General features: G+C 43.8%; 1 protein-coding gene across 1 annotated transcript; it reads right to left on the bottom strand.

The window, feature by feature from the left end:
- LOC114306325 (pentatricopeptide repeat-containing protein At2g02980, chloroplastic) lies at window positions 1-2,094 on the bottom strand. Its single transcript, XM_028251546.2, has one exon. The coding sequence runs from the start codon at window positions 2,056-2,058 to the stop codon at window positions 148-150; it is 1,911 nt and encodes a 636-aa protein (XP_028107347.2). The 5' UTR covers window positions 2,059-2,094; the 3' UTR covers window positions 1-147.
- Between the last annotated feature and the right edge of the window lie 12,037 nt (window positions 2,095-14,131).

Below are 14,131 nucleotides of genomic sequence, written 5' to 3'. Positions count from 1 at the left end.
TTCGTCATCCAAAATGATCATGACAATTTTAATCTATATATTATGATTTGTCATACAAAATTGTACAGGTGTTGTCATCGAAGAATGAAAGATCCAGTAAACAAAATATGAGAAGAGACCCCACCTCACCTGGGAAGGAAAGGCCAATCACCAGTAGTCACCACAAGAGCAAGCACCTTCCTTAAAGTGGTGAAACCGATTTGCATCACGAACAATAATCATCCTCTGCATAATTGCAGACACAAATTTACTAAATGTATGACAATCACCACAAACTCTAAGATTCTTTGTAATCCGAATAGGGGTTCCCTCAGGGGTGCTGACAAGGCCAAATGCGATTGCCAACTTCTCACTATGAGTGTACAAGACACCTAGCTTGAGCTCCTCATCCACATCATGCAACACAAAATTTGTATCAGGGACATAACCAGCCAACTTCAATTTTTTACTCAATATTTTCAGCATCTTATATATCTCTTTTGACCGGGTATGAGTATGGTCTCCAACGCTAAATTGATGGATCTTGTCATCCACCTCAATCCAAGTCCAACCCGGAATCTTTTTCAATCTTCTATGATTCATTAGTTCCCTAATCTTGGCCACATCTTCCCACTTACCTGCTTTAGCATAAATATTTGAAAGCAATACATAGTGCCCTGCGTTTTGGGGTTGTAGTTCAAGCATAGATTTTGCTGCCTTTTCCGCCAACTCTACACGATTATGAATCCTACATGCCCCAAGCAATGCACCCCACATCCCCTCATTTCTATCGACACTCGTATCCTCAATCAAATTCAAGGCCTCTTCAAGTCTCCCAGCACGGCCCAAGAGATCAACCATACACGTATAGTGTTTCACATCCCGCATCACAGAGTAATCTTCCCACATCGAGTTGAAAATTCGAAGACCCTCTTCAACCAAACCTGCATGACTACAAGCATATAACAAAGAAACAAAAGTGATCCTATTTGGTAATATCCCACTTCTTAACATCAAAGGGAACAAATCAAGAGCATCACGGCCTTTCCCATGATATCCATAAGCTGCAATCATTGCACTCCATGTTATAACATTCTTTTCTCTCATCCTGTCAAAAATCTCCCTAGCAAAATCAAGGCTCCCACACTTAGCATACATGTCTATCATCGCTGTTCCCAAAACTACATCCAATGAAAAATTCCTACTCCATATGTACTCATTAACAAGTCTAGCCTTATGCAAAGCCCCCGTTTTGGCACAAGCATTCACAACAGTCACCATAGTGACCTTATCGGGTACAACATCTTCCTCTCTCATCCTATCAAACAGCACCAAAGACTCATTAGCATTCCCGCACTCGGCATATGCACCAATCATGACAGTCCAAGTCACAGGGTCTCTTTCAAGCATTCTATCAAACAACTGCTTTGCATCTTCAATAACCTGACATTTCGCATACATATCCACAAGTGCAGCCACCACAAAAATGTCTGTATGCAAAGCAAATTTGTAAACAGTGTGATGAATCAATCTACCCATCTGTAGATCCATTGTATCCCTACAAGCCCTTATCACAAATGGCAAAGTATAGTTATCAGGTCTCTCCCCAGATCGAATATACTCTCTAAATGTCCCAAAACAATTCATATAATCACCAATCTTGGCAAACCCACCAACCATTACACTCCAAGAAACTGCGTCTCTATCTCTCATCACACCAAACAACGCATAAGCATCAGCCAAAGCTTTATGATAAGCATAAATGTAAAGAAGCTTGTTTGTCACAGCAAGGTTATGGAGTAGCATCCCATTGACAGCAACTTGGGCATGAACTTGTCTGATTTGGGTAGGATTTTTGCAGCTGAGTAGTTGAGAAATGTAGTGTTTTGGGTCTAAAGAGTGTGAAAATTGAGAAATTGATGATGTTTCTGGTACATGGGTGGTGGGAGTTGAGAAAGACTGATGAGGGCTTAGAGGTTGAGTTATGGAATCCACCATGGATGTAGCAAGAGAAGCTGAGAAGAAACCATGGATTTCATGGGTAGAGCCAAGAAAGCTTTGGGGTTTGAACTTGAACATGAGATGGTTAATAACATAACTGGACTAGTAGCTTTTAACGGTCGATAGAATGCTCATGGTTGCTTTTTTGTTTAAAAAAAAAATATTGATAATAAATAAATAATAAATTAATTAAATTAAGAAAAAGGCTAGAGGTATCAAATGATTTTACTAAATGTCTCAATGAGACCTAAACTTTTGTGGTGTCCACATCCATATATGGGATATTTAGTAAAATGCTTGGTAGAAATTTTAGTATTTCTAACATTACTTTTAGTCTCCATTAGTTTTGACGTAAAATATTTTTTTTGTAAATTAATTTTACATAGAAAAAATATTTTTGTTTTTGTTTTTTGATGTTTAGTTGACACTTGAAACAAAAGCCTTTTATTACTTAATAGAGAAATTTTGATTCAATAAAATGTCATTTATGAATTTTTAGTGAACTAAAATATTTATTTAAAAAAACTAAACATATTGAAAATAATAGTGAGTGAGAGTCAACTTTATAAAAATTGACTTACGAAAGTTTTGAAGGTAAATCTTCTTTGAAAAAATGATACAAAAATATTTTTTAAAAAATATTTTACTTGCTTTTTGTTCAACCAAACAACGAAAAATGAGTAATATATTTTTGACAAAAATATTTTACATCAAAACAAACGAAGCTTTAAATTAAATTAAATTAAATTTCACTTTTATTTCCTAAATTATTGCTAATTTTTATTTCATCTCTAAACTATTGATTTGGTCTATTTAGTTTCTAATATTTTTAATTTCTATTCATGTAATCCAATTAAAAACGACTGTATAAATCAATAATTATTAAATCCTAATTTGATGGGAAAATTTATAATTTATAATTTGAATAACGTAATTTATACAATCAAACACCCATTAAATTGGTTGTAGGATATATAGTTTATTCAAAATAATAAGAAAAATGAGTGTCTAGTTGTATAATTTAAATTGCTCAAATTTTGAAATAACATTTTTTTTATTAAATTAAGTTTCAATAGTTATTGATTTGCATAATCATCGGCAATTGGATTGCATAAACATAAATTAAAATATATTGAGAGGGTAATTTTTGGAAAAAATTGGGCCGAGCTGTGAGTTGGGCTTTGTGGTCCAGAGTGCGAAGGACTGAGTAAAAAGGCCGTAATGATTACTCCAGCCCAATAGAAATGGTTACTCCGGCCCAAGAATTATAAAGTTACTTCGGTTCAAGAATAGTAAAGCTACTTTAGTCTGGGCAAGTTGGAGCTAGGTCGGTCTCGGAGTTAGTCCGGTCGGGATATATCTTGAATAGGTTGGTCTAACGGTATCTTTGAGTTAGACCGACCTAGGAGTTATACCGGTCGCGACTTGTTAAGATTGGTTCAACCGTGCTATGGGTTGAGCAGAGGAGAACCGAGATGAGGAGTAAAAACAGAGCCGAACTAAGAGTAGTTTGGCCTACTCGGCGGCTCTACAAAGCCAGGTTTATCTCGGTCAAATGACAGTTCGACCGTAATGAAAACCATCCCACTTGGTTTAAGCAGTTGGGGGGGGGGGTGTAAAAGGATAAGCATTATCCTTAGGAGTATGAATCTTAGGAGGACTCTGCATGGAGGAATAAAAGTCCTACTAGGATTGTGCCATTTGAAACTTATAAAAGCTCGCAAACATCATGTTGGTGGAGGTAACAGAACACAACACAATTTTGCTTTCTGAAAACATAGAGCTTTGTCTATTTGTCAAGTTTTCTGACTTAGGCATCGGAGAGGTTTCCGGCACACACCCGCCGGCTAGCTCACGTTTGTGTTTTCAGGTGACAAAGAGACGTCGTACGGAGGAGCGTGGACTTAGTCAACAGGATTATACGAGGAGAATTATTTCTTCCCCGTACAATTGGCGCCATCTGTGGGAAGAACAGACAAAACGAAACCTCTTGACTAAGCTTCTCCTTTTCTCATTCAATGGCACACATTGAAGAATTGCCGCAGTCCGCCGTCGACGGACTAACTCCAGAAGGGGGCGCAAGGCGTGAAGGATTACCTTCTGTCCCTCCCATGGCGGACTTGGAGCCCCAACGACATACCTCTAGGAGGGATGCTAGGGGAAGGCGGAATAACAACCCCCATCGCTCTCATTCACAAAGTCCAGACAGGCAAAGACGGAGGATTGACCCTCAAGCTCTGGAAGACCGCGTGAAAGAACAAGATGAATTGATAAGAAAGATGGCGGCGGACATGGAGGCCTTGAAACGCCAGATGAAGAAAAAAGAAGTGGCGACAGGAGAGGGGCGCAAAAACAAGACGCCCCCTCGCCACTCAGAAAATCGTAGTAGGAATACTACACCCTCGCAAGGAGAGAGCAGAAGCCTCAGGACAGGCGACACTCAATCCTGGTCTTCCAGAACTCGTCACTCCAGGTCTGAGAGGACAAGATCTGAAAGGTCATACACTGAAGGAAGCACATATTGGCCTTCACATTCACACCAAACTAGATCTAGACAGACAGAATTACCTAGATCATCCGACTTACGAACCGTGCTCGAAGAGAAAGCACGATGCAAGGAGGATGCCAGGGCAAGGGATCCACATAGAGTTTCAGCCTTGCAACGGTTGGCTCCTCGGACGCATGGAACCGTCGAGGTTGGAATGCCAATACCGCGCCTTGCCTACAAACCAACGGACAAAGCATTGGCAAGACTACAGACTTCGCCGTTTGTTCCAGCAATCGAAAACGCGCCCCTACCATCTGGCTTCCTTCAACCGAAATTCACCACATATGAAGGGAAAACGGACTCGTACTCACACTTGAGCCACTTTCGCCAAGTCATGGCTGTATACAGGCGAAACGAGGCCTTGATGTACATACTCTTCCCATCAAGTCTTGGCGACCTCGGCTTGACTTGGTTCGAGAAACTTCCTGAAGGCAGCATAGCCTCTTGGGCGCAATTGGCAGAAGCATTCGTAACAAGGTTCTGAACGAACACTAAAACCCCGGTGGAGATCGACCAGCTTCTCTCCATCGACATGGGAGAAAAAGAGACCCTCAGATCTTACAACAGTCGCTACTGGGAGACATTCAATCAAATAGGGGACTGCCCCACCAATCTCGCCATTGCACAGTATAAAAGAGGCCTTCCAGTTGGGAACAGACTGAGGGACTCGATCACCATGACGCCACCCCTCACTATGGAAACCCTGATGGAAAGAGTGCATCAGCACATCAGGGTAGAAGAGGATGGCGCACGAGCCAAAGTAAAATCTAGTGCAACCGCAGTGCCAGAAAAGAAGACCTCAGCAAAGGTCAATACAGTAGATCGACAGAACAAAAACGAACGTGGCAGACGAGATAACGGAGAAGACCCTGATAAAAGATGGTTGAGAATCCGTACTGCCATAACCACGGTGTTCAAGAAACCGATATATCGGATTCTTAGCGAAATAAGAGATGAGCCTTTCGTCAAGTGGCCAGCCAAGCTAGGAGAAGCCCAGAAGAATTATGACGAAAGATCACGGTGCACCTTCCACAAAGAAAAAGGGCACCGCACTGAGAATTACACACTATTGAGACAACACTTGGAAGAGTTAGTGGCAGCAGGCCACTTGGATAAATACATTGAAGGAGGGACGCAACCAGCCCCCTAGGATCACAATAACCCCAACGGAATGCCAATCGACGCCCCACCTCAAGGCATTATCAATGTAATACATGGAGTCTTTGAACCTGAGCGTGTATGCGAGCTCAGGGGATCAATCAAGAAGGCTGAACACTTTAGAGAGGTGCTAAGTGCCCAACTAGCCATCAAGAAGGGAAAGACAGAGGCAACAAATGTAATGTCCTTTTCGGATAAGGACTTGGATCGAATATACTGTCCTCACAATGATGCCCTAGTCGTCACTCTCCGAGTCAAGGATTTTGACGTCAAGCGGATTCTGATTGACCAGGGTAGTTCATGTGAAATCATGTACTACGACACATTCAAACAACTGAAGCTACAAGACAAAGACTTGGCGCCTGCAGTTTCTCTCCTAATTGGATTCAACTCCATGCCAGAGTGGCCCGTCGGCAAAATAATTCTTCCAGTCAGAGCAGGAAGCGTAACAAAACAAGTGGAGTTCTGGGTATTAAAGGTCCCCTCCACTTACAACATCATCTTGGGCAGAACATGGCTGTACGCCATCCGTTCGGTAGCGTCATCCTACCATCAGGTAATGCGGTTCCCCAACGACACTGGTATAATTGAAGAAGTCTATGGAGATCAGATCATGTCAAAGCAATGTTTCGCCACGGTGAATGGCAGCCGCGCTGCCAAAGGATACGTTCATTCGGTGGAAGAACCGGAAAGTAATGAACTATTTACGGACGTCGGTAAAAAGGCTGATCAGAAAGCGGTGGAGGACTTGGTGGAGGTAAAAATAGATGAGAAGAACCCGAATAAGTTCTTCTTGCTTGGGTCATCGTTGTCCAGCGCTGAGAGATTAGAGGTCTTGGAATTCTTGACCTCTAACATCGAAGTGTTTGCCTGGACGCCCTATGACATGCTAGGCATTGATCCAAACTTCATCAGTCACCAACTCAATGTCCACCCATCCGCCAGACCAGTCATTCAACGCACACGCAGATCGGCACTCCACCACGCCAAAATAGTGGCAGAAGAAGTAGGCAACCTGCTGGAGGCATGAGCAATTAGAGAAGTGCACTACCCAAGATGGATCTCCAACACAGTCGTAGTGCCAAAAAAGAATGGTAAATGGCGTGTCTGCGTCGACTACAAAACTGTCAACAAGGCCTGCCCAAAAGATAGCTTTCCTCTACCAAGGATAGATCAACTGGTGGACCTGACGGCAGGGCACAACCGACTCAGCTTTCTGGATGCATACAGAGGCTACCACCAAATCGCCATGCATGAACCAGACCAGGAGGTCACATCCTTTACAACACCAAGGGGATTGTACTGCTACAAGGTCATGCCCTTTGGCCTAAAGAACGCAGGGGCGACATTCCAACGGATGGTCACCAAGATGTTTGAACCATTGTTAGGCAGAACAATGGAGGCTTACATCGACGACATGGTGGTCAAAAGCAAGGATGAGAATGACCATCTTAGGGACTTGGGAGAAATGTTTGAAGTCTTCAAGAAACACAAGTTACGCCTCAATGCGTCCAAGTGCGCATTCGGAGTTGGATCTGGCAAATTCTTGGGCTTCCTTGTGACCAACTGGGGTATAGAAACAGACCCCTCCCAGATCAAAGCAATCCAGAAGTTGGAGAGACCAAACTCAGTCAAAGAAGTGCAGCATCTCACCGGCATGGCGGCTGCGCTCAATCGGTTCATAAGCAAGTCGTCAGACAGATTACGACCATTCTTTCAAGCTTTAAAAGCCAAGTTTGAGTGGGATGAAGAATGCGACCGAGCTCTGGAAAACTTGAAAGAGTACATGTCTTCCCCACCACTGCTTGTTACTCCAGTACCTGGTGAAGAACTCTTTTTGTACCTGGCAGTCTCTCAGCACGCAGTTAGCGCAGTGTTGGTTCGTGCAGAAGGAATACAACACTTGCCCATCTTTTATGTCAGCAAGACATTGTTGGGAGCCGAAACAAGGTACTTGCCCTTGGAGAAACTAGCATTAGCATTAATATGGCATCCAGAAAATTGGCACACTACTTTCATACCCACACCATAGTCGTCCTCACAGCTTTTCTACTAAAAGTTTTGTTTGAGAGGGCGAACTTTTCTGGGCGAATCTTAAAGTGGGCAGTAGAGTTGGGACAATTCGACATCAAGTTCCAACCTAGAACCGCAGTAAAGGCCCAGTTTTTGGCAGACTTCGTCGCAGAATTCACTCCTGGTAGTCATCATATCTGCCCAGTCGACCTAACTGACACGACCAAACTAGGGATGGAAGTTGACGCCGGAATAGCGCAACCCCTAGCAGTTAGCACTCAGTCAGACTCCAAGGCAGACCAGACCAAGGACAACAAGGAAGAAACAAACAAAGATTCACCAACAGTACAATCAGATGACGAAAGGCAGACAGGAAACAAGGACCTTGAAGAAAACACTATCCTTGACCCCACGACATCATCTGACCCCTCCACTTGCTGGAAGTTATTCGTTGGAGAGATGTGGAAGCTCTTTGTGGATGGAGCATCCAATCGGCATGGTGCAGGACTTGGCATAGTCCTCATCTCTCCAGACGACCTGGTTGTAGAGCAAGCAATCAACCTTGGCTTCCCAGCATCCAACAATGAAGCGGAGTATGAGGCGCTTCTCGCAGGACTCAAGTCAGCACACTACATGAAGGCTACCGAACTAATGGTTTACAGCGACTCACAACTGGTGGTAAATCAAATTTCTGGCGACTATGAAGCGAAGGATGACAGGATGGCCAAGTACCAAGAGTTGGTCAGAACAGAGATCAAGAAATTTGAAGTAGTAAGGATAGAGCAAATCGGCAGGGAGGAAAACAGCAGAGCAGACGAACTAGCAGGCTTCGCCTCAATGGCAGATTCCTCCATACCTCACCCACTACTGATCGACTATTTACCAAGACCAAGCATAGAAGATCCCGAAGCAGAAGAAGTATGTTGCGCAGAATTAGGCCCCTCTTGGATGGATCCCATCATCCTGTTTCTAAAAGACGGCATCCTACCAGAAGAAAAAAAAGAAGCCAACAGAATAAGGGCGAAGTCGCAGCGATTTTGGCTATCTCCATCTCTGGCATTATACAAGAAGTCATTCTCAGGGCCTTACCTAAAGTGTGTTCATCCCAGCAAAGTAGAAGCATTCTTGTTCGAAATACACGAAGGAGTGTGCGGAAGCCATCAAGGGGGAAGGTCGCTAGCTTACAGGGCCATTTCACAAGGTTATTGGTGGCCATATATGCAAGCAGACTCAGAGAAATATGTGAAGAAGTGTGAGAAATGCCAAAAATTCGCACACCAAATACATCAACCAGCAAGAGAACTCCTACCATTAACTAGCCCATGGCCTTTTGCAATGTGGGGCTTGGACATAGTAGGACCACTTCCAACAGCACCCGGCAACAGAAAATTCTTTCTCGCAGCAACAGACTACTTCACAAAGTGGGTGGAAGCAGAAGCATTGGCATCAATCAAAGAAAAAGATGTGAAGAAGTTCGTTTGGCAGAATATCATCACTCGGTTTGGCATACCAAAAGCACTGATCTCAGACAATGGTACTCAGTTCGACGGCAGAATCTTCAGAAGCTTTTGTGAAGAATACAAGATAGAATTCTACAATTCTACACCGGCATATCCTCAAGCAAATGGGCAAGCAGAAGCATCAAATAAAGTCGTCCTGGATGGACTAAAGAAAAGGCTAGAAAAGGCAAAAGGCAAGTGGGCGGATGAACTTCCTCATGTTTTATGGGCTTACCGCACCACACGTCGGCGATCAACAGGAGAAACACCATTTTCCTTAGCCTACGGAATGGAAGCAGTAATCCCACTGGAAGTTGGCCTCCCCACAATTCAAAGCGAAAATTTTGATCCAGACTTGAATGGAGAATCCATAACATTGGAACTCGACCTTGCAGAAGAAAGAAGAGAAAGAGCACTAGTTCACATCGCCACATGCCAACGAGAGTTAATCAGAAAATATAACAAAAAGGTGCATCCAAGACAATTCAAGATCGGCGATTGGGTACTGAGAAAAGTAATGGGAAACACCTTGGTTCCAGGAGACGGCAAGTTAGGGCCAAACTGGGAAGGTCCTTACAAGGTGGTTAGGTTAGCAGGCAAAGGGGCATACCACCTAGAAGACAAGGATGGCAAAGCAATTCCTAGGCCATGGAACACGGCCAATCTCAAGTTATTTTACTTTTAGCTTTTCTTTTTCAAACATGTAATTTTTTCTTTCTTCAATAAAACAAGCAATTCTTTTCAGCATAAATTGTTCTTTGTAAAAGTTAGCTTTAGTAAAGATTAGGTATATTGCAAGCATTTTATTCTAAGTTAGCTGGAAAAACTAACTTAGAGGTTGGCTGGATTAAACCAACACCCTTCCTAAGCCCAGTATAAGGATCCAGGCTGCAGGACGTTTGGTCGGAATAACCAAACATTGTTCTAAGTTAGCTGGAAAAACTAACTTAGAGGTTGGCTGGAATAAACCAACTCTTGTTACTCTTCAGCCGAAGTAAGGGTATGGCTGAAGAGTGGTTGGCTGGAATAAACCAACTTTTGTTACTCTTCAGCCGAAGTAAGGGTATGGCTGAAGAGTGGTTGGCTGGAATAAACCAACTCTTGTTACTCTTCAGCCGAAGTAAGGGTATGGCTGAAAAATGGTTGGCTGGAATAAACCAACACTTGTTACTCTTCAGCCGAAGTAAGGGTATGACTGAAGAGTGGTTGGCTGGATTGAACCAACTCTTGTTACTCTTCAGCCGAAGTAAGGGTATGGCTGAAGAGTGGTTGGTTGGAATAAACCAACTTTTGTTACTCTTCAGCCGAAGTAAGGGTATGGCTGAAGAGTGGTTGGCTGGAATAAACCAACTCTTGTTACTCTTCAGCTGAAGTAAGGGTATGGCTGAAGAGTGGTTGGCTGGAATAAACCAACACTTGTTACTCTTCAGCCGAAGTAAGGGTATGACTGAAGAGTGGTTGGCTGGATTGAACCAACTCTTGTTACTCTTCAGCCGAAGTAAGGGAATGGCTGAAGAGTGGTTGGCTGGAATAAACTAACTCTTTTTACTCTCCAGCCGAAGTAAGGGTATGGCTGAAGAAATGGTTGGCTGGATTAACCACTGTGTACTCCTCAGCCGAAATAATTATATCGGCTAAGGAGTGGTTGGCTGGTAAGCATAGTTTAACCACCTAAAACCGAAACAGCAGTTGGAGTAATAGAAGGCATTACAAAGTGCAAGCATACGAATCAAAACCGGAATAAGAGTTCAAGGAAAATTTTTCATTCATCAAAAAGCCATTACAAAGAAAGGGCATAGCCCGGTTACAAGAACAGAAAATAACGAAAGGAAAAAGTACATAATCAAGAGAAAAGTTCTTCAATTTCAGCATCAAAAGCTGCATCAGATGGGAGCTCGCTCTCGGTTGCCAGGGTGGTTTCGGTTGGAACTATGGTTTCACCTGGTAGTTCGGTTGTCTGGTCTTCCACCATGGGTTCCAATCGAAGTGGTGGATCCGCGCTGACAACCGGAGTATCTTCAGAAGCAGAGGAGTCGTCGGAATCTGAGTCTTCTAGGAACTGCTGCTGCATGGCATTCGCATACTCCACAAGGGAGTTCGGTATGAAGTAGGCTGGAGGGTTGAAGACCTCGGTCTGTTGATCATGACCGAGCTTCTCAACAGCCGCCCTCCAGCCACACTTGAAGAACAACTCCTTGGCAGCCTCACATTGCTTGACGTATACATCCTCAGCCTTTTTGAAACCTTTCTTCTCGGCCTCTTTTGCGCTCTCCTTCGCCTGGGTTATTTCGGCGTCTTTTTTCTTTTCAAGTTTTACCAGCTCGCGCAGGTACTTGTCCTTCAGAGCAATGGCAGTCTTTTGTTTTTCGGCTTCGGCCGAACTAACCATTTCGGTCAGTCTGCCGACCTCACCCCGTAGTTCGGCCACTTCCTTTCTGGCCTCCTCCAGCTCGGCCGCTTTTGCCTCAGCCTCTGCCGCTGCTTGCCTAGTTACTTTCCTAAGCTCCAGTACTTTCCTATGGGTGATTTGGTTTTTCTGAAGGGCCTGACAAAGCAAAGATTTCCCTTTAAACCGAAGTAGAAGTTGAAAAAAGAAAGTAGACAGCAAAACGACCGAAGTTGCTTACCAGAATCATGGATTTTGTCGTTGACCGGATGGCCTTTAGTTCGGTATTCAGTTGTTTTTGGTGATGCTCCATGTCTTTGGGGAGGCACACACCCTTGGCCAGATTGAGGGCCAACAAGTGGTCTTTTTCAGCAACAACCAAATCTGTATCTCGGATGTCTCGGTCGTTGAAGGTAAGTTTTGGGGCCCAGCTGCCGGTAGTTCGGTCAGAAGGTACCAATTGAGGGCTCGGTGGCAAGCTCGGCGGAAGTACGGGTTCTGCTTCATCAACCAAAATTTGTTCGGTCTCAGCAGTCCGGGCGCGCTTGGTTCGGCGAGAAGAGGACGGCTGTTGAGAAGGGAGGGCCACAACAGCAGGTTGCGATTGGCTGGGTGGTGTTACTTCGGGCCTAGTTGTTTCGGTTAGAAGGGCCCTAACTCTGCTTTTCTTTGCCATCTCTTCTTCAGCGGTTAGTGGGACAAGTCGTATTTCGGGCAAGGTTGGGTCCGGTTCAGGTGCTTCTTCAAGAAGGAAATCGGTCACTCGGGCTTTTCGACGACCGCTATATCTGTAGGTCGGCTCAAAGTTTAGAAGCTTTGCCCAACTCCTTTCTTTAAACCGTAATGCGGCTCAGAGTGTGTTCAGATTTGGGTAACTGTAATGGGAAGCAAGATGAGCTGAATCTGCAAAAAGGATACAACTGTTAGATCGGTTATAACATCCGAAACCGAAGTAAAAGAAAAGCATGTATAAAACCGAAGTAACTATACCAGGTTCTCCTTTCTTCCAATTTATACTTTGGCCTGGGATTGGGGCTTGCTGATCTTCAAAATTGCCCGATACCCAGAAGAAGTCATCATCATTTACATCCTTATCCGGCGTATCTTTTATTATCTTTTCTCTACGGCGACGTATCCTAAGGTAATAAACCCAGCCATCATCTTTGGAACCTATGGAGTACTGGTGGAAGATTTCGGCTAAACCGAGGTTCAGGCCTGCTTGGCGGTTTAGTTCGCTATACCCATTATTATCCGGTATGTATTGGTGGATAGCTGGGTTGGGCATAGTCGGGTTTGCCTACGAAACTCACAAATTAAAGGATGGACTGGGAACCTTAATCCGGTCTCTATAATTGAAAGCAGGGTAAAGGGTACAAAGCCTGCCTCGCCCCATGGAATGATATCCTTCTTGGCTAGTGTAAGGTGAACATCGTCTGGGATGCCATAATCCCTTCGGAATTCGGCCATGCCACCAGGGGTCTCTACCAAATATCTATACTTACCCATTTGTTGTATAATTTATGGATAAGTTATATCGGTGCAAAAGTTGTGCTCAGTAGCACGGTTGAGCGCACGAAGATGTGCCTGGGCAATCTAAGTCTGCAAAGTAGAAAACAAAGGGGTTAAGCACTGATCATTGGACCGTGCTACAAATTAAAAGTAAGGTATAAGAGCCCTACTTCGGCCTCGTAAACTAGTTCTACCTCGGTTCGTCAAAAGGTTTGGTAGCTCGGTTTGAGTAGGTTGCCTATTAGACTGGTTCATCATCTAGGGGCAGCTTACTGAGTTCGGTCCAAAAAACTAAGGAAGCTGGCTTAGCCCCGAAGGCTTAGCTCAGTTGAAGACCGAGGTTCCAAGTTTAATAAGTTCAGACTTCGTTCAAAAAGGTTATCTCGGCCAGTGTGATTCGGGATTTGGTAACCTATTGAGATTTCTGTTATTTATACAAGTTCTAGTTCGGTTATTGACTAAAGTGATCTACCTATGTAGGACAAACAGTATCCTAGTTCGGTTGCTACATAATTTTGGATCTAAGACTAGTTTTCTACAGAAGTTCATACACGCAAGGGTTCTGCTAATGTTTTTTCATAAAAGTACAGAAGCGAGCCAGAAATGGACAAAATGTTTGCAAAAAACATACGAAACAAGATATACAGATATGAAAGCAAAACAGAGCAAGAAGGATAGGCTTGCTTACCAGATTGAAGAAGATCTAAATGGAAGCGGCAACAGTAAAGGAGGCACACACGAAGTATACTTCACAGTTGCAAGAAAAATGAAGAACTCGAAGAAAAGGAAGAAAGTGAATGGCAAAAGTGAAGGGACCTAGCCTCAGGGATTGTTTTTGTTAGAGAGCCCAAAATTTGGGCGGGACTGTTCAAAATTCGCGAAGTACGAAAGACGTCGTGACAGCCGTCCTCAGCCTATCAGAATCTGCCACGTGTCATTGGAAAGGGAAGCGTTACAGTCGCTGTGATTAAAGAGACGTTTTGACCGGACAAACAGAACCTAGAGTGAAAGTAGCTCGGCTGGAAGGCTTAAGAGTTT

The sequence above is a fragment of the Camellia sinensis genome, chromosome 10 (assembly GCF_055761805.1).
Source record: "Camellia sinensis isolate YWXY chromosome 10, ASM5576180v1, whole genome shotgun sequence".
Taxonomy (NCBI): Eukaryota; Viridiplantae; Streptophyta; class Magnoliopsida; order Ericales; family Theaceae; genus Camellia; species Camellia sinensis.
This window is presented reverse-complemented; position numbering and strand designations above follow the sequence as displayed.